General features: G+C 39.2%; 1 protein-coding gene across 6 annotated transcripts in view; it reads right to left on the reverse strand.

Moving 5' to 3' along the window:
- Positions 1-21091, reverse strand: part of ARHGAP19 (Rho GTPase activating protein 19) — a 65167-nt gene that overhangs the window by 34629 nt on the left and 9447 nt on the right. For 2 of the 6 annotated variants that reach the window (XM_032313098.1, XM_032313099.1), the window contains exons 1-3: positions 7555-7648; positions 2864-3129; positions 1511-1591 (exon numbers count right to left, since the gene is read on the reverse strand). In XM_032313098.1, coding sequence (XP_032168989.1) covers positions 1511-1591; positions 2864-3129; positions 7555-7583 — 376 coding nt within the window. In that variant the 5' untranslated portion in view covers positions 7584-7648. Of the gene's footprint in view, positions 1-1510; positions 1592-2863; positions 3130-7554; positions 7649-15161; positions 15224-21091 lie in introns of those variants that run through there. The other 4 variants (XM_032313094.1, XM_032313095.1, XM_032313096.1 and 1 more) reach the window with 3 other exon arrangements.

Genomic DNA, 21091 nt, shown 5'->3' on the forward strand with positions numbered 1-21091 from the left:
TAAGGAGCCTTGTCTGAACATCCCTGAGCCCTGTAGACAGTCTGCCCAGGACCAGGCACATTCAGAGACTGAATTTTACCTAAACAATGACTGGAATGAGCTTGAAAAATAAGTTGGAAGAAAGCCAAATCTCCTAGAAGGCTCCTTCCCTTTGGTTATCTTAGATTTTGTCTGGGAATGAATTCATCTGTGGTAGTCTGTTGCTCCTATAAATGGTTTCTCAGTCCAAAATGAATCTAGAGTCTCTGCACTGCCCCAGAAATCAGAATTCTAACCTGTCAGATCACCTTTCGGACTGAGACTCCCAGAAGCTTAGGATCACCCCAACTGAACTGTTTTTCCCTTCCAACTAGGTTCTAAACTAATCTAAGAGGATTAAGAAAGATGAGAATTAGAGTTTTGGTTCAATCTGGAAGAACCATAAGAGTTCATGTTTTCAACTTAGGTACATATTTATTTTTGTATAGCCCCCTAATTCAGGGGTTCAAGTTCAAATGCCTTAGAGGGCCAGAAAGATAATAATAAATGAATGAATGGGAACCAGAACAAACTAGAGAGTACATACTTGTGCTCCAGCTGACTGTGCCCAAGGGAGAGTCCCAAGATACTAGATCTTCTTATCACCGGAAGAATTCAAAAACCTGGACATTCCCCATTCCCCACTGATAACTCATTTTATTTTTACTTTAATCCTTTCCCAACCAAACAAAATGTGAATGTAAAGGACTCAAGTCCTTACCCCATCAGTTTGCAACCTCTGCTCTAGCTCCTACCAGAATGCCCCACATAAAAATGTCAAAAATAAGCATTTGTATTGAATTTGTCAAAGTATCACATACACCACACATTTCACAACACTCAACTGTACCAAGCACTTACAGCAAGACATAACCAGCACCACCACCACAAAATAAATAAGCATTAAGCAAAGAATATATTTTAATTATAGAATTCCAGAGATGAAAACTATCTTTAGTGATAAATCATAGTCCCTTGAATAAAGATCATGATTCTTTATAATCTATTTTTCCAGAAAAAAAAAAAAGCCTGAGTCTAGAAGAAAATGTGATTTTATAGATACTATCTAATTTATCTACATCTTTGAGAGTATAAAACAAACCAATATATGAGATGAAATTTAAAAGGGAATATATTTAGGGGAGCCTGGGTGGCTCAGTGGGTTAAAGCCTCTGCCTTCGGCTCAGGTCATGATCTCAGGGTCCTGGGTTCGAGCCCCACATGGTGGGGGGTAGTCTCTGCTCAGCAGGGAGCCTGCTTCTCCCTCTCTCTCTGCCTGCCTCTCTGCCTACTTGTGATCTCTCTCTGCCAAATAAATAAATGATAATCTTCAAAAAAGGGGGGGAAATATTATTAGAAACATGCCACCTAAAATTATCATTGGTTAGTATCTTTTGTTCATTGGCACCTACTTACTCAAGGAAGTTAGCTTTCAACAGAAAACTGACAATTCTTCATTAACAAAGAATAATAAAATCTTGAGAACTCTTACTTTTGTGTAGATACTCAATTAGTTGGTATATCTGGGCAATGCCTTCCTCCGTCAATGGGGATCCAAATACCACTCCTTTTTCTAAAAAACCATACAACAGGACAGAGCTATATTTTCCATATATAGTATAAAATCATCATTCTTAAAGCCACTCACGCATCCTATATTACAGTTCAGCAAATGCTTTCACAGATTCAATAAACAGAACCTTAAAGCTAGAAGTACACCCAAAAATTCAACAACTCTCAATCAACTCTCCACAAGTTTAATATTAGTCATAGCTTCCTTGAAGGCAAAGACCATCTTCTTAGTTAAGTAACAATACCTAGTGTGTTGATATTTAACTTAAAAGAAAAACAGTGAGGTGCCTGGGTGGCTCAGTCAGTTGAGCATTCCACTCTTGGTTTCAGCTCAGGGCATGATCTCAGGGTCCTGAGATCGAGCCCTGCACTGGCCTTCAAGCTCTCACAGAGTACATGAGATTCTCTCTTTCCCTCTCCCTTTGCCACCTCCCCCACTCCAGCCCATGCACTCTAAGATAAATAAATAAAATCTTTAAAATAGAATAATAGGGGCGCCTGGGTGGCTCAGTGGGTTAAAGCCTCTGCCTTCGGCTCGGGTCATGATCCCGGGGTCCTGGGATCGAGCCCCGCATCGGGCTCTCTGCTCGGCGGAGAGCCTGCTTCCTCCTCTCTCTCTGCCTGCCTCTCAGCCTACTTGTAATCTCTGCCTGTCAAATAAATAAATAAAATCTTTTAAAAAAATAAAAAAATAAAATAAAATAGAATAATAAATACACAAAATTTAGAACCACGACTATCGAAGTATGACAGATTATTCACTGGCATTGATATATCCTGATCTGTTATAATGTTCAAACTTTTTTTCTACCATAAATGATTTTCTTATACTTAATAAAATAGTACCTCTTTAATATCTTATCAAAAGCAGTCCACAATTTATTTTCTAGGAAGGCTTTTATTTTGGGTGACTCATAGGTATCTGCCTTATCAAAGCAGTCCATAGAATGAAAACATTCGAGAACTGCAATAAAGAAAGTTCAAACTTTCTTTACTGTACTCTCCAGCTATGTCATAGGGCATGAAAATCAAGGTAACTACCTAAACTGAATCATGTCACCTTTCTCAGGGACTGATATACTTGCTTTAGTTTAGCTACTTTATAAATTTTTATTGCTAACCTGAGATTTTACTACTAAAGAAAATGAGAAAAATGCCCCCCCCCAAAAAAAACACCTTTACATAACAGCAACTCAGTGATAGTACAGATGTGAGGAGGTGAAGCCCAGGGAGCAGCTGCAGCCTGCCTGCCCTTCACAGACACGTGCCCTACCCTTTCGCTTGAGAGACATTAGAGACCGGAAGAATCCTGACGCTGGGCCGGCCCCACCAGGCAATTTAAGGTCCACTTCCCCCATCAGCTGAGCCAGCTCAGTTCCAGGTAGGTCAATGAGCCTTGTGATATTGCTGACCACCAACTCGGTGAACACCTCAGGTTTCTCATGTCGGAGTTTCTCCACAAAAAAGTCAGGATTGAAGATAATGGGCTGCCCTCGAAGGGAAGAGTCATTGCAGATAACAAAATTGCAGATGGCATCACTGAAAAAAATGAAACAAGAAACTTTAGGGGATCATTTGGGCATGTTTCTCATGCTCTGTAAGTCAGACAATTATTCACTGTTTCTGTGGGTTAACCTACATATTGGTTTAAAAAACCTAATCCTTAGTCTGTTCACTGCACAAAAGAAGACAATTTGAGCTTGTTGCTGTTTAGGTTATACCCACCTAGATACTTAGGAATTGCATTTAATGAAAAGATACTAAATAACCTCTAAATACAACTTGACTCCCTGCTCAATGGGGAGTCTGCATCTCCGTCTCCCTCTGCCCCTTCCCCTCCTCCTGCTCCTGCTCATTCGTGCTCTGATAAATAAAATCTTTAAAAATAAATAAATAGGGCGCCTGGGTGGCTCAGTGGGTTAAGCCGCTGCCTTCGGCTCAGGTCATGATCTCAGGGTCCTGGGATCGAGTCCCGCATCGGGTTCTCTGCTCCGCGGGGAGCCTGCTTCCTCCTCTCTCTCTCTGCCTGCCTCTCTGCCTACTTGTGATCTCTCTGTGTCAAATGAATAAATAAAATCTTTAAAAAAAAAAAAAAAATTAAAAAATAAATAAATAAATAAATAAATACGTAAGACCCGATTTTGCCCCTTAATTTCAGGTGTACACCATAAGACATAGATCCTTAGAGCCTCCCAAGCCCAGTGGTATATTAAATTTGGTAGTCACACAGAGCACATTTCCTTATTAAAACAGCAAAACCCTAGGGGCGCCTGGGTGGCTCAATGGGTTAAAGCCTCTGCCTTCGGTTCGGGTCATGATCCCAGGGTCCTGGGATCGAGCCCTGCATCAGGCTCTCTGCTCAGTGGGGAGCTTGCTTCCTCCTCTCTCTCTGTCTGCCTCTCTGCCTACTTGTGATCTGTCTGTCAAATAAATAAATAAAAATCTTAAAAAAAAAAAAAAAACAGCAAAACCCTGAATTTTTACTGTTAAATACTAGTAAGATGCCAGACCTGCCGCTGTTCTTCCTAACACAGCATGGGTAATAGTTAAGACCTTGGGACTATAGCCAGTACCGTACAGTATTTCCCATGCAGTGTCCCAACTGTTGACAGTACTACATTTAGGCCAGTCTCAAATGCCACGGAAACCACATGACAGCAAGCATGAAACTATTTAAGAGCTAAAATTACATCTAAATAGTGTAGTAGACATTTTGGAGACATTTACTCTACCCATACAGTTCTTTGGTTCCTGGGTCCCTACACAGGTGTCTGTTTTGTTTTGTTTTCTTCCTTTCTTTCTTCCTTCCTTCCTTCCTTTCTTTTTCTTTCTTTTTTTTTAAAAATTTTATTTATTTATTTGAGAGGGAAGGAGAGGGAGAAAGAGAAGCAGACATCTCCCCACCCCCACCAAGCAGGGAGCCTACACAGGCGTTTCCTAATCAGCCCGCTTTTTTTTTTTTTTTAAGATTTAATTTATTTGACAGAGAGAGATCACAAGTAGGCAGAGAGGGAGAGAAAGAGAGAGGAGGAGGAGGAAGCAGGATCCCTGCCTAGCAGAAAGCCCGATGTGAAACTCGATCCCAGGACCCTGAGATCATGACCTGAGCTGAAGGCAGAGGCTTAACCCACTGAGCCACCCAGGCAGCCCCTAATCACCCCGCTTTAACTGAAACAGCTGCCCTTGGATTCTGTTCCTCATAATCAAAAAGCCTTCACCAGAATGGAAGGCATTTACAAGTATATAAAACAGATATTAATTCCACCTTACCTGGGTCCAGAAATAGATTTTATTTTAAAATCCTTCAACTCTGGATGCCTCTGCCCCTCATCTAAGTCCAACCTTTGTTCAGGCAGGTTCTTCTCTCTAGGCACTTGGAAAAACTCTGTATCTTGCTCCTAATTTCACTTCTCTGTCACTGAATAATGCTAAGCAGATAAGTTCTATTGGCCTCTGATCCTAGCTGATTTTCCACTCCTACACTACTTGGACTATATTCCTTGCAAAGCTCCTTTGACTCTCAAGAAATATTTTCTTCCCCCTTCACTGTTTTCCAATGCCTAACTACTATACTGCTTTGTACTTTTAACATGTTATGTTAAAATACACAACACTAATTTTTGTACCCATTATCAATCATCTCTAATAGCTTATTCTAATCCTTATTATAGAAACAGTCATCTATTATATAACCAATGAGTAGACAGAACACAAACCAGAAAGAACAAGTCATCACATCTGTCAGGCAAAGCTGAAATTCACCTGACACATATAAATATTCCATGATAAAAACAAAAAAAAAACCAATTACAATTTAAAAGTCTTCCACAACATCCTAGGTACCGAAAAACTGTTCCAGGAAAAATGACACTCTAAATATTAAATATTAGTAATCTATAATCTACTTTGTCAACACTATACAGATAATTTCTAATAATGATATAATGAAAACAAGGCATGGGAAAACTTCAAAGTTCATCACTTCTTCCTTGAAAAATTACTACATAGGGGCACCCGGATGGCTCAGTGGGTTAAAGCCTCTGCCTTCGGCTCAGGTCATGATCTCTGGGTCCTGGAATCGAGCCCCGTGCTGGGCTCTCTGCTCAGCAGGGAGCCTGCTTCCCATCCTCTCTCTGTCTGCCTGCCTCTCTACCTACTTGTGATCTCTGTCTGTCAAATGATAAATAAAATCTTTGAAAGAAAAAAAAAGGAAATAAAAATTACTACACAGTCCAAATTTTCAATTGATAGCTACTAAATTTTCTTTTCTCTGAAATGATAATAAAAGAATTCACATAAAGATTTAAAATTATAAACATGTATTCTTAAGTCAAAAAGTCATTAAGAAAGAGATCTAAAACTGCTTACCGACTTAACATTTTTATATACAAGGAAAGGTTATTTTCCTTGTAAGGGTGCAAATGATTATAAGGCAATTAAAATCAAAAGCAAGTATATCCTAAACCAATGACAAAACCTCTTTTTCTTTTAGTGTAAGTTTATTTCAGTGAAGAAACATGAGTCAATATAAAACTACTGTTTATAATCACTGCCAATGAGAAATCACTACTCTGAGAGAGCCAGAAAAATCATGAAACGTGTTAGCACTGAAAAGAGTCTTATACTGAGTCTAAACTATCATTTTATGGACTTCAGATCCCTTTTAATTCTGAAAAACAGATTTCAGATCAAATTAGTTCTAACAAATAAATATGCATAAATGGCATCCATTAGGGGCGCCTGGGTGGCTCAGTCAGTTAAGTGGCTGCCTTCTGCTCAGGTCATGATCCCAGGGTCCTGGGATGGAGCTGTGCATCAAGTTCCCTACTCAGCAGAGAGCCTACTTCTCCCTCTCCCTCTGCCTACCGCTCTGCCTACTTCTGCTCTCTATCTCCCTGTCAAATAAATAAATCTTACAAAAAAAAAAAAAAAATAGCATCCACTACATTCCTGAAGCAGAAACACAGAGAGACATATACCTTCAGACTTTAATTTTATTAATATCCCAGAGCAATATTCAGTTAAGATCCTAAAACTTCCATCACAGGGGTGCCTGGGTGGCTCATGGGTTAAGCCTCTGCATTTGGCTCAGGTCATGGTCTCAGGGTCCTGGGATCAAGCCCCGCATCAGGCTCTCTGCTCCGCAGGAAGCCTGCTTCCTCCCCTCTCTCTGCCTGCCACTCTGCCTACTTGCGATCTCTCTCTCTCTCTCTCTCTGTGTCAAATAAACAAATAAAATATTTTTAAAAAATTAAACTTCCATCACAGATGACACTCCAGCACTAAACTGGATCAAATACAAAAATGAGAAAGGAGCTAGAAGCACAAAGCCCTAGCTACATAGTTTCTCAACAGAGTCCTCCCTACCTGACCATCACCTTCAAGTCTGTCCCCTCCTAAACAGGTAGAACAGATAGAAGAATAAGTAAGTTCAAGTCTCCCTCTACCCATTCACAAAGAATACCAGAAAAAGTTCCCTTGAAAGTCCTAACCCACAGGTAATAAGCAATCTGTTTCTTTTCACCTTCTGCTTTTTCTCCCCTTCCTTCCCATGACCATTCATCTTTGTTTTGCCCCACTTGAAAATCTTTAACCTAGTTTTTTATTTCTCCTTTTTCACTTTTTCTGAGTGGAGCACCTATCTGGTAAGATAGGATGTAAGAGAGAAAAATGATTAAAAAGGAAGTAAAATGGAAGATGGGAGATGGAAAAGACAGATACACAGTGGGTTACATTTTTTTAATTACCCCCATACCACATAGCCTGCTAATCCCTTTCCACAGAACACACAGTATCACAATATAAAGTTGAGAATATCTAGGAACATGATTAAGAACTTAAGAGATTTCTAGGACTAAAGAAAATACTACATTTAAGTAAAAACAACTTCCTACTCTACAGTATCTTATTTTAAAACTAAGTCTAAGTTTGTTCAAGTTCAAGAAAAAAAATTTAATTTCTTACATAAGTGCTGAAAGCTTCTGATGAGGCATTGGTAAAGCGAAGAGACTGGAAAAAAAATTTTCTCCTTGTTTGTTGTGACAAAGGAACCCTCCTTTCCCTGCCCCATTACAGCCTACACAAATTCCAGACATGTTAGAGGACACAAGGCCACATTATGGAGCCTGAAAGGCAGTACTTATCAGGACTCTAAGCACTCATTTGCAAGCAGGAACAAAACAGAAATAAAAAATTGGACCAGTTCATTGTATTTGCCAACGTGTAGATAAAGCTCAACAGTAGTCTCCCATCACACTAAAAGTTGTATTAGACAAAACAATCATATAATGTAAGAGTATAAGGACAAGTACTTTTATAGTATGGAGGGGAGAATGATCCCTACCTCACATCATACACAAAAAATACAAAAAAGATCAAAATATGAAAAGCCAAACTTTAAACAGTTTAGAAAAGAAGAATGAATAATAAATGAGGCAGAAGAAATGTGTCTTAAACAAGGCATAAAAAGTACAATCCACAAAGAAAAGACTGACACATTTAACTACATTAAAATTTTAAATGTGTGTACAACAAATGACATTATGAACAAAGTTCTTTAAAAATGAAGTCAAAATGAACAGGAGTGGGAGAAAAACTTTTTACTATATGTTCTTACATATTTTCTGGATTTTTTTTTAAAGATTTTATTAATTTATTTTACAGAGATCACAAGTAGTCAGAGAGGCAGGCAGAGAGAGAGAGGGGGAAGCAGGCTCCCCATTAAGCAGAGAGCCCAATGCGGGGCTCGATCCCAGGACCCTGAGTTCATGACCTGAGCCAAAGGCAGACGCTTAACCACTGAGCCACCCAGGTGCCCCCATATTTTCTGGATTTTTGATTCATGTGAACATAGTGCCCATTCACAATAAATACATAAATAGATTTAAATTTTAAACTAGAAAGCCATAAACTGGGGAAAAAAACTTGTCATGCATATAAAAGAATTAGTATTCAGAATTTATCAATCTAAAAATTTATATCTAAAATTTAGAAGAAAAACACACTCAAAGAAAATTAGACAAATGATCAAGTAATTCATAAAGGAGGAGCCCTATGTGACTAACAAACATGAAAATAATCTCAACCTTAAAAGTTACAAGGGTTGGGGTGCTTGGGTGGCTCAGCTGTTAGGCGCCTGCCTTCAGCTCTGGTCATTATTCCAGGGTTCTGGGATTGAGCCCTAGATCAGGCTCCCTGCTCAATGGGAAGCGTGCTTCTCCCTCTCCCACTCTCCCTGCTTGTGCTCCCTCTCTCGCTGTGTCTCTCTCTGTCAAATAAATAAATAAAATCTTTTAAAAAATAAAAATAATTAAAAGTTACAAGGTCGGGGCATACTGAGTGAGCATGGAAACTAGTTAAGATTCTCTCTCTCCTTCTCCCTTTGCCTCTCCCCCAGTCATGCAAGCACACACACTCTCTTTCTCTCTCTCTCTCTTTCTACAAACGGGGGAAAAAGTTACAAGTGTAAGCAAACTGAAGAATGGTGTCTTTCCCCATCCATCATTTTGGCAAAAACTATCAGATTCAGGCAATATCTTTTTACTCCTAGTTTGCTGAGGGTTATTTACTATCATGAGTCAGAGTTTAATTTTATCTATTTGTTGTGCAGCAGTTGATATGATTTTTCTCCTTTATTTTGTTAATGTGGTGAATGACCCTGATTATGTTAAACCAATCTTGCACTTCCTTTTTTTTTTTTCTTAAGATTTGATTTATTTATTTGACTCACAGAGAGAGAGAGAGACAGTAAGAGAGGGAACACAACCAGGGAGAGTAGCAGAGGGAAAAGCAGGCTCCCCAGTGAGCAGAGAGCCCAATGCAGGGCTCCATCCCAGGATCCTGAGATCATGACCTGAGCTGAGCAACCCAGGTGCCCCAATCTTGCATTTCTAGAATGCTGTTATATTATCATCTTTATATATTGCTGAATTTGGTTTGCTTATAGTCTGGGTTCCCATATAGATTCATAAGTTAGACTGTCATGGTATTGCTTTCTCAAAGAGAAAGCAATAGAGAGTTCCTGTGAAATCTTTCATGAGCCAAAATGGCATTAAGTGAAGAAGCCATTACCATTAACTTATATGGAAAAAATTTTTTGCATCCCCAGACCCCAAAAATAGCCCCTCTTAGCATTTTCTGACCCTACATTTCTGGTGGATGTACAAAATAAATCAAGATAAAGTACAGATACCCACAGACACAGTTCAAACTCATGACAGCTTGCTGCTGAGATGCTGAGTATAGTTCTCCGGGAAGGAGCTTGGGGGTGCCGCTAGCAGGGTATGAGCTGCCTCTATAATGGCTCGCTGGAAAACAAACGCTAAATGCTATTCTCACTTTTTATCTTGCTTTGTAAAAGTGGAATATAATGGCTCGCTGGAAAACAAACGCTAAATGCTATTCTCACTTTTTATCTTGCTTTGTAAAAGTGGAAATCCTCTCTGGGTTTCTTTCAGTTAGTGAAAACAAGCTCTAATGTAGGTCCCTCCTAAAAGCAAAGAGGTCTAACACAAACGTTCAAAAAGCAGGGGATACCTGTACAGAGCACGAACTCCTCTTCCACAGTTTCACTTTCTGTGGTCCACAAGCAGATAATCCCCCTCTTGACCTACCATCAGAAGGTCAACAATAGCCTGACAACGACCAAAGATCCCTACATCATTCACCTCACTTCATCTGATAATATAGGCATTTTATCATTTCACATGATCACAAGAAGGGTGACTATAGGGGCGCCTGGGTGGCTCAGTGGGTTAGGCCGCTGCCTTCGGCTCGGGTCGTGATCTCGGGGTCCTGGGATCGAGTCCCGCGTCGGGCTCTCTGCTCAGCAGGGAGCCTGCTTCCCTCTCTCTCTCTGTCTGCCTCTCCGACTACTTGTGATTTCTCTCTGTCAAATAAATAAATTTTAAAAATCTTAAAAAAAAAAAAAAAAAGAAAAAGAAGGGTGACTATAGCGCAAAAGGTATTTTGAGAAAAAGACCACATTCACCTAACTTTCATTATATTGTTTTTTTTAAGAGTTTATTTATTTGACAGACAGAGATCACAAGTAGGTAGAGAGGCAGGCAGAGAGAGAGGAAGGGAAGCAGGCTCCCCGCTGAGCAGAGAGCCCGATGTAAGGCTCAATCCCAGAACCCTGAGATCATGACCTGAGCCGAAGGCAGAAGTTTAACCCAATGAGCCACCCAGGCGCCCCGATTTTATTTATTCATGAGAGAGAGAGTGCATGCACATGAGATCACAAGAAGGTAGAGGGGCAGAGGGAGAGCTGAGCAGGGAACCTGACACAGGGCTTGATCATGACCTGAGCTGAAGACAGATGCTTAACCGAGCCACCCAGGTGCCCTTCACTATGTAACTTTGTAGTTTTCTTTTCTTTTCTTTTCTTTTTTTAAGATTTTTATTTATTTGACAGACAGATCACAAGTAGGCAGAGAGGCAGGCAGAGAGAGAGAGGAGGAGGAGGCAGGCTCCCTGCTGAGGAGAGAGCCCGATATGAGGCTCCATCCCAGGCCCCTGGGCTCATTACCTGAGCCGAAGGCAGAGGCCTTAACCACTGAGCCACCCAGGCGCCCATAACTTTGTAGTTCTTAAGAGAGAGAAACCATTAAAAAGTTCCTAAGAGGGGTGCCTAAGTAGCTCAGTTGGTTAAGCTTCTGCCTTCAGCTCAGGTCATGATCCGAGTCTGTCTTAGGTTCAGGGTCCTGAGAAGGAGCCTCCCCTACTTTTCCCTCTCCCTCTCTCTGCCACTCCTGTTTGTGTGCTCTCTCTCTCTCTCTGTCAAGTAAATAAATAAATAATCCTTTTTTAAAAAGTTATCTCCTCCTCTTTATTCATGATGTTGACAATTTTTCTCTTTTTATTAATTTATGAATCTTATTAGAGGTTTATCAATTTTATTAGCTTTGTCAAGTTTCCAGCTTTTTTTTTTTTTTAAAGATTTTATTTATTTATTTGACAGAGAGAAATCACAAGTAGATGGAGAGGCAGGCAGAGAGAGAGAGAGGGAAGCAGGCTCTCCGCTGAGCAGTGAGCCCGATGCGGGACTCGATCCCAGGACTCTGAGATCATGACCTGAGCCGAAGGCAGCGGCTTAACCCACTGAGCCACCCAGGTGCCCAAGTTTCCAGCTTTTGATTTTGCTGAATCCCTCTATTACATGTCTGCTGTTTATTTTATTAATTTCTGCTCTTATCTTTATTACTTCCTTTCTTTACTGGATTCAGGGTAAAGGTGGTGCTGCCACTCTGTGGAATGGATGACCTTTTCACTATGTGGTGCTGGAACACTTGTGATACCTACAGAGGGGAGAAGTGAAATTTGATTATCTACCTCACACTATACACAAAGATCATCAATTCCAGGTAAATGGAAGATTTAGAGATGAACAGAACGATAAACCTACTAGAAGGTAATATAGAAAAATACACTCTTGAACTGAGGCTGGGGAGATTTTTTAAATAACTTTAAAATAACACATTAAAAATATTAACCACAAAAAAGATTAATACAGGGCGCCTGGGTGGCTCAGTGGGTTAAGCCGCTGCCTTCGGCTCAGGTCATGATCTCAGGGTCCTGGGATCGAGTCCCGCATCGGGCTCTCTGCTCAGCGGGGAGCCTGCTTCCTCCTCTCTCTCTGCCTGCCTCTCTGCCTACTTGTGTTCTCTGTCAAATAAATAAATAAAATCTTTAAAAAAAAAAAAAAAGATTAATACATTTGAGTTCATTAAAGTAAGAACTTGTGCTTATCAAAAGATATCCTTAAGAAAGCCACAGAGTAGGAATATAGCCAAAAAAGGGGCTCACCTGAATATACTAAGCATTCCTACTATCAGTAAGAAAAAACACAACCCACTAGAAAAACAGGCATGAAATTTCAAAAAAAATCTCATAAAAAAGAGTAGCCAAGGGGCACCTGGGTAACTTAGTAGGTTAAGCACCTGACTCTTGTTTTAGGCTCAGATCATGATCTCAGGGTCAGCATGGAGTCTGCTTGAGAACTCTCTCTCCCTCTGCCCCTCCACAGACTAGCAAACATGCACACACGCTCTCTCACTCCCTCTCAAATAAATAAATAAACAAAATATTAAAAAAAAAAAGTAGCCAAATGCAAAAAAAAAAAATGCCCAATATCATTAGGTATCAAGGAAATGCAAATTTTAAAACAATGACATACTACCACCCAACAGAATGACTAAAATTAAAGAGAATGACCAAAGTTTAGAGAAACTAACAGTTAACTCTTTTATACTGATAGCAAAGCTATAAAACTGGTACAACCACTTTGGAAAACTGTTTGGTCTTATCTACTAAAGCTGAACAAAAGTGTGTCCTATGACTCCATCAGTTCTAAAATATGCTTAATGTGTGTAGCCACAGGTGCACCAAAAATCACAAACAAGAATGTTCACTGAGGTGCCCGGGTGCTCAGTGGGTTAGGCATCTGTCTTCATCTGTCTTCAATCATATCTCAGAGTCCTGGGATCGAGCCCTGAATCCAGCTCCACGCTCAGTGGAGAAGTCTGCTTCTCCCTCTCCTTCTGCCCCTCACCCAGCTCATGCTCACTCACATGCTCTCATTCTCTCTCATTCTAAAATAAATAAAATCTTTAAAAAAAAAAAAAGTTCACTGAAACATTAATTTATAAACAGCAAAACATCCAGCAGAATGCTTCTATTAGGGGCGCCTGGGTGGCTCAGTGGGTTAAAGCCTCTTCGGCTCAGGTCATGATACCAGGTCCTGGGATCGAGCCCCACATTGGGCTCTCTGCTCGGCAGGGAGCCTGCTTCCTCCTCTCTCTCTGCCTGTCTCTCTGCCTACTTGTGATCTCTGTCTGTCAAATAAATAAATAAAATCTTAAAAAAAAAAAAAAGAATGCTTTTATTAAATTGTGGCATATATAATGGTATATTTTACAGCAACAAAAATGGACATACTCCAGTCAGATGCGCCATCATGGAAGAATCACATAAAATGATGAGAAAAGAAGTCTCACACACACCCACCCGCCCACACACTACTTACTAAGTATGCGCTGACATTTACATCAAATTTTAAGAACAGACAAAAGCATATCATTTAGCAATACTTGTTTAAGTGGTAAAATTGTAAAGAGAAGCAAAGATAGATTTACTATAAAATTCAGGATAACGGCTATCTTTGGAGGACAGTGATTAAGAGTAGGCAAGAGGGCATGAGGGGAATTTCCACGGTGCTAGCAATATTCTTGTGATAAATCACTGAGCTATGGAAAAAGGGAGATTCATTGGAAGTAAATATGGCAAATGTTAAGGTATGTTGAAGCTGAGCAATAGGAAAATATTAACTATATTATTCTACATACTTGCATGTAGAATCACATCTTTCTAGACACATTTTTTTTTTTAAAGAACAAGTAGCTTTGACCTAAATCTTGCTACTACTTGATGTAAATATCCTAGTTAATCAAAGTTAAAAGTAAAGGAAATTATTCCTCGTCAAAGAAGTTTTTGCAAAGGTGACCAGAACCAGGAGAATTCGTAATCAGGTATGTAGGCATACAGAGATAGCAAGGACTCTAGTATTTTTTTTTTTTAAGATTTGATTTATGTATTTGACAGACAGAGATCACAAGTAGGTAGAGAGAGGCAGGCAGAGAGACAGAGAGGGAAGCAGGCTCCCTGCTGAGCAGGGAACCTGATGCAGAGCTTGATCCCAGGACCCCAGGATCATGACCTGAGCTGAAGGCAGAGGCTTAACCCACTGAGCCACCCAGGCGCCCCAGGACTCTAAATGCATGTATTAGGTAACCATCCCAAAGAAGGATAAGAGGCAAAGCTGATCAAAAAGGATAATTTGGTAGGCGCCTGGGTGGCTCAGTGGGTTAAGCTGCTGCCTTCAGCTCAGGTCATGATCTCAGGGTCCTGGGATCGAGTCCCGCATCGGGCTCTCTGCTCAGCAGGGAGCCTACTTCCTCCTCTCTCTCTGCCTGCCTCTCTGCCTACTTGTAATCTCTCTGTCAAATAAATAAATAAAATCTTTAAAACAAAAAATAAAAAGGATAATTTGGGTGCAGGATAATTTGGGGGGAGCTGGCTGGCTCAGTCAGTAGAGCATGCAACCCTTGATCTCAGGATCATGAGTTCAAGCCCCACGCTGGCTACAGAGCTTACACTGGAAAAGAAAAAGAAAGAAGAAAAGAAAAGGGTAATTTTTATTACCTACTTGACTGCTATGATTACTCTTACCACTAGATGGAACTCTACATGTAAGGTGATCTGTGATTAGTGAAAGGACCAGAAAGAGAATCCACAGCTGAAAAATCAATTACAGAATACTGAAATGCAAGTGCTTTTCAGGCATGTTGAACCCATGAATCTGCAAAATTGAAGGCAGTGGGGGGAAAAAAAAACAACTTATCCTGCAGATGTATCTTTTGGCTGATTGCTACCAAAATGCTACTGCATACCCACAAAACTAAATGTTTCCTCCCTAGTGAATTGCTTAACTGGATTTGTTCTCCAAGAACCACAACCTTGGCAACATCTATCAAAATAGGAGCTATATTTAAAGCTGTCTAAATCTGACTTACCACCCTAAGAGAAGTATGCACTCTCTTACTACTTTTTCAACCCTCTGGCTCTGAAACATGGCTTTCATTGTGTTGCTTTCTGGGAGAGCTGTTAATAAGAATACATATAAATATTAAAGAAGTTATTATTCTTCCTTTTTCTAAATATATAAATAAATATATTCTTCCTATTTCTAAGTAAATATAAATATATTCTTCCTTTTTCTAAATATATATATATATATATATATACACACACATATATATAAAATTTAAACTGGTATCATGAAAGTTGTATATAGAGAGAAAGGATAAAACAGGTCCCATGTGCACAAGCTGGTAGAATTTCTAAGTAACAGAAACAGTTCAAGGTTGATTAGTATCACAAGATTTCTGGAAATTATATCCAATTTCTTGTACAAAAGTTTTGAAACATTTACATTCTAAGGACTGCCCTTTGAGTAGTTGTCCACGGTTTTGTAATTAGGATATCTTATCTCTAATTTAGACTCCAAAAGATCTGCAAAAGCATATCTGACCCCTATATTTGATCTCAAACTCATTTCAAAGTACTTAATTTCAAGGCAACTTAATCTGAATTAAATTAAACTAGTTAGAAATTAAAGAATTCCTGATTGCTTATCTTTTTTTAAATTATTTTATTAACATAAAATGTATTATTGATTGCTTATCTTCTTAACCTTAACATTTTTTGGAAACCTGACCTAAGATTTTGTCCTATGGAATGACAACACAATGTCCTCAGTCAAGAAAGTGAATTATACTTCCTCCAAGTATCAATAACACAAATTTATTGTTATCTATTTACTTGTCAATTTTTATCCTTTTGGGTGTCAAGAGAATTGGTATTAGTTCTTTTTTCTTTTTAAACTTGTATTTATTTATTTGACAGAGACATAGAGAGAGAGCACAAGTAGGCAGAGAGGCAGGCGGAGTGAGAGGGAGCCCGATGTGGCGCTCAATCCCAGGACCCTAGGATCATGACCTGAACAGAAAGAAGGCAGCCGCTTAACGGACTAAGCCACCCAGGTGTCCCGAATTGGTGTTAATTCTGTTACCATCACCTCTCTTAATTTTTCTCCTTCAGGCAAGCGTACAATAAGAAAGTTTATTTGTATTTATTTGTATTAAAAAAATAACATCTTGAACCTGGGTGGCTCAGTCCTTAAGCTTCTGCCTTTGGCTCAGGTCATGATCCTAGAGTCCTGGTAAGAAGCCCCACATCAGGCTCCCTGCTCAGTGGGAAACCTGCTTCTCCCTCTCCCACTCCCCCTGCTTGTGTTCCCTCCCTCACTATCTCTACCAAATAAACAAATAAAATCTTAAAAAAAGAAAGAAAGAAAGAAAGAAAGAAAGAAAGAAAGAAAGAAAGAGAAAAAAGAGAAAATTAACATCAAAATTCCCTATTCGGAGAAATTTCTATAAAATGCTTTGTTGACAATACAGTATCTCTCTTACTATTACCTAAAACAACTTTTACCTAAAAGTTGTTTACCACTCAGAAAAGTATGGTCCAAACTTCAGAAGACTCTTTCCCAACAGACTTTAAATGACACGAGCCTCAGAAATACACAAAGTATTTCTATGTAAGATCAGATTAGGCTCCAAAAGACTACGTCTAAATCGTTTGTTCCAAAGTCCAGAGTCATCCTATCCAAGAGAGACAGCAAGTGCTTTTGCTCTGGCACGTGACATTCATCGCTCACACAACTTCTTAAAAAGAGCTTCTATTACCTAAGTCAGTAGTCATAAGTCTCTTCATCACCTAACATAAGAATGTGAAATCACAGTTACTCAGGTGTCATTTAAAATCAAACTAACCACGACCTACTGAGTGCTTTGTACTTTTATGAAATTCTAAGGTATAGGTACAAGAATCTAAGCTAGTTGCTGGTCTCCGGAAGCTTAAAATTCACCAAGCTTTTATTCTTTTTTTTTCCCCACTATCTCTATTTTCCAAGATAAAAGTAGCCAGCTGCAGGTACAATTAGCTCATGAGCACCTAGGAAGCCCAATGAGTTAACTTTGAAAATTAGGAAAGAATTTTTGTTTTATTGCATTTGCATACACACACACACACATACATTAGCCTTTGAAGCATCACTATTTTTTTTTAAGATTTTATTTATTTATTTGACAGAGATCACAAGGAGGCAGAGAGAAAGGCAGAGAGGAGGAAGCAGGCTCCCTGCTAAGCAGAGAGCCCGATGCGGGGCTCGATCCCAGGACCCCAGGATCATGACCTGAGCCGAAGGCAGAGGCTTTAACCCACTGAGCCACCCAGGTGCCCTGAAGCATCACTGTTTTAAAGAAATCTTAGGGCAACTGCTAAAAATCCTTTGAAATTGGAAGTGTTTATGAGACTTTTTCCTCTGTAGTTAGTCTTAAGCAACCTCCACTTTGGGGAAACACAATATACATTCCCATTCAGTCTGAATGATACCAACTGTTGAGATGATGTAATGTTGAAAAGATAGAGTTCTAATATATGAGATTTTTTTTTTTAAGATTTTATTTATTTGAGAGAGAGCATGGGGAGGAGGAGCACAGGGGGGAGTGCAGAGGGAGAAGCAGACTCCCTGCTGAGCTGGGAGCCAGGGGACATGGGGCTTGATCCTAGGACCCTAGGATCATGACCTGAGTTGAAGGCAGACACTCAACCAACTGAGCCATACAGGCACCCTAAAATATGATTAGGTATGAGATTTTATGGTGCAGGTCTCAATCCTTTATCAAGTATGTAATACTTTTGAAATTTTTTGAAGTATTTCAAAAAATATTTTTTTTATTTTTTTTTTTTTTAAAGATTTTATTTATTTATTTGGCAGAGAGAGAGATCACAAGTAGGCAGAGAGTCAGAGAGAGAGAAGCAGGCTCCCGCTGAGCAAAGAGCCCGATGCGGGGCTCGATCCCAGGACACTGAGATCATGACCTGAGCCGAAGGCAGCGGCTTAATCCACTGAGCCACCCAGGCGCCCCTCAAAAAATATTTTTTAAAATTTAAACATTCTAACATCTTTTTAACACTTCTATTTCTCAACACCTAAAAAGAATGTATTGTGCTGGTTAAAATCTTTACGCTGCCTCTGCCTTTGGCTCAGGCCATGATCTCGGGGTCCTGGGTTCCAGGCATCAGGCTCTCAGGCTGTCTGCTCAGCAGGGAGCATGCTTCCCCCACCCCACCCCCACTTCTCTGTCTACTTGTGATCTGTCTGTAAATAAATAAATAAAATCTTTAAAAACAAAAAACTTTACACTTTAATAAAATTTAGGCTTTATCCTCTGTACAATCTTAATATACATACCCTGTATTTAAATAGTCAATAAAATCGTTAACACACTGATATAAGTATATGTTTAATCCTGTAATTGTATTCAGCATGAAAACAAAACAAGTGAAGAACTTTTTAATTATATTATCCCAGCATCTTTAGGTTAATTTCTAAATTAATGTGTTTCTTCCCTCCCAAAAGGTATAATTAAAATACATCTAGCAAATGTAGCTCTCATTATTGCATGCAATTATAAATTTAATATTAATAACTATGTGATTCTATATAGTTCACTCATGAATTTTTCTTTTTATTGTTACTGATAGAACCCAGCTAAGACACTTTATGTCTGTTCAGATGACTTATTATCTTAAAGCTGTCAAATCATGTTTTACTTCTTTATTAAGACACATCTCAGAAACTTGGACAAAGATCAACCAAACCATTCTAATTTTATATGGGAAAAAATAAGAACAAAAAAAGAAAATTGGAATCATATAATCAGGAGCATTTTTTAAGTGGATATAGCTTTATGTGATATCTTGGACATTTACTGTTAAATTGGGAAAGGTTTATTTGTTACGGTTTGGCTCAGATTATTATTGTAGGTTTTTTTAAATGTTTATTTTTGAGAGAGAGTGCAAGAGAGAGAGTAACTGAGCAGGAGCAAGGGGAGGGGCAGAGGGAATCTCAAACAGACTCTCCACCAACTGGGGAACCCAAGGTGGGGCTCTATCTCCCAACCCCAAGATCATGACCTAAGCCAAAATCAAGAGTTGGACCCTCAACCAACTGAACCACCCAGGTGCCCTTATTACTGTGTTTCTGTAATCTGACTGAGTCCCAAGAAATTAGTTTTATGCTATATAATACACTCTTGTCAGTAAGCAAGAAATTTGATTTATTTGAAACTGATTTATATGCCTTTAAAGGAAACATCTCTTTTCCATAGTTGTGTATATAAGCAATATTTTAGTTAAAAAACCCAAAGGGTTAATACTTCAGCACAGCTAAATTCAGCAGCGAGGTGACCGATTTTTCTGTGGTTCTATTTCATTCCTGCAGTAATAAAACACTGGTGTCTAGCTTTCAGGTAATAATTCAGCTTGACAGGTGCCTGGGTGGCTCATTGGGTTAAGCCGATGCCTTCTGCTCAGGTCATGTTCTCAGGGTCCCGGGATCATCCCTCTCTCTGTCAAATAAATAAATAAAATCTTCGAAAAAGAAGAAAAAATAATTCAGCTTGACAAATCACATATATTTAATCTGGCAACTGATACTGTTATTTATTATGTTTTCATCTGATTATCTTAAAAGCTATGGCTTTATATAGTGTTATAGTTATGAATTTGACACTAACACATTTCCCATTATAAAACATATTATCATTAACCCACTTCATACTTGAATAATTATTTATAAAGTAGAACACAAAAGTTGTGAGCATCTGACAAAATTGTTTTCCCCCCACTATATCACCATAGTTTTATACTTAATTACAGAAAAGAATGATAGTTTTCCTACAAGATTTTAAGTAATAACTAAAAACCACAACACAAAAGATAATACAAGATCATTAACTGTTAAATCCATGCTACACACAATAAAAGATGTACAAATTCAGAAAGAGAAGAGAAACTTTCACCCTTATACAGGAGTTGAGATTTGAGGTAGGTCTTAAAGATGAGTAGGGTTTGGACAGTGGAAAAAATAAATACGTACTTAAATAAGGGGCCCTTTCTTTAAAAAAATATTTTGTATTTATTTGTCAGAGAGAACGCACAAGCAGGGGGAACAGCGGGTGGGGGGAAAGCAGGCTCCCTGCTAAGCAGGGAGCCCAATGCGGAACTAGATCCTGGGACCCTGGGATCATAACTTGAGCTCAAGGCAGAATTTTAACCGACTGAGCCACCCCAGTATCCCAATAAGGGGCCTTTTTGTTTGACTGGTTTCTTAAAAAACATAAAATGTGTTCTCCATATATTAATGGCAAGTCCTTTTCAAAACATAACCTTAAATAAATGGGGGTGTACAGGGGGGGTCACTAAGATTAGTGCAGTGGACATCTGTTATTTTTTCATCCCCAACATCTATCTTCTCCTTCCTCTGATAACATCATACCAATTTTCTTTTGGGCAAGAACCTCTCCCCCTCTTTCAGTGGATGTGGTTTGGTGGGTTGACCCTACTCCCTGGGCAACAAGTGTGAGCACAAGACCCAGGCTTAACTAAACGAAACAGTCTATCCTCCTCATTGATTGAGCAAAGGCCCACAAAGTCAAACTAGAAAAAAAAGACTCAACTCCAAGATTCTTGCTGGATGCTAAGATTGTTAAACCTGTGGAATGTCAGACTGAAGCAGCTTGTGGTCCAGTAATGCTATCTTTGGTGAAGAACTTGGCTTTTCAAAAAGAAAATACACAGGAAATCAGATCTAAGAAAGTAAGAGGCAGATGCCTAGTGACATTGAGTTGAGAAATACGATACGGATTAACCATGCTTAATCTAGCCTGTGAACTTTCAGTTTCTTGAGCCAATCAACAGCATCTCTTTGCTTAAGCTAGTTTAAGTTGCTGTCACATATAGCTGAAAGAATCCTAACAAACCCATGTTTAAAATGTCAGCTGCTGGGATGCCTGGGTGGCTCAGTTGGTTGGAC

Source organism: Mustela erminea, chromosome 14 (assembly GCF_009829155.1).
Source record: "Mustela erminea isolate mMusErm1 chromosome 14, mMusErm1.Pri, whole genome shotgun sequence".
Classification (NCBI taxonomy): Eukaryota; Metazoa; Chordata; class Mammalia; order Carnivora; family Mustelidae; genus Mustela; species Mustela erminea.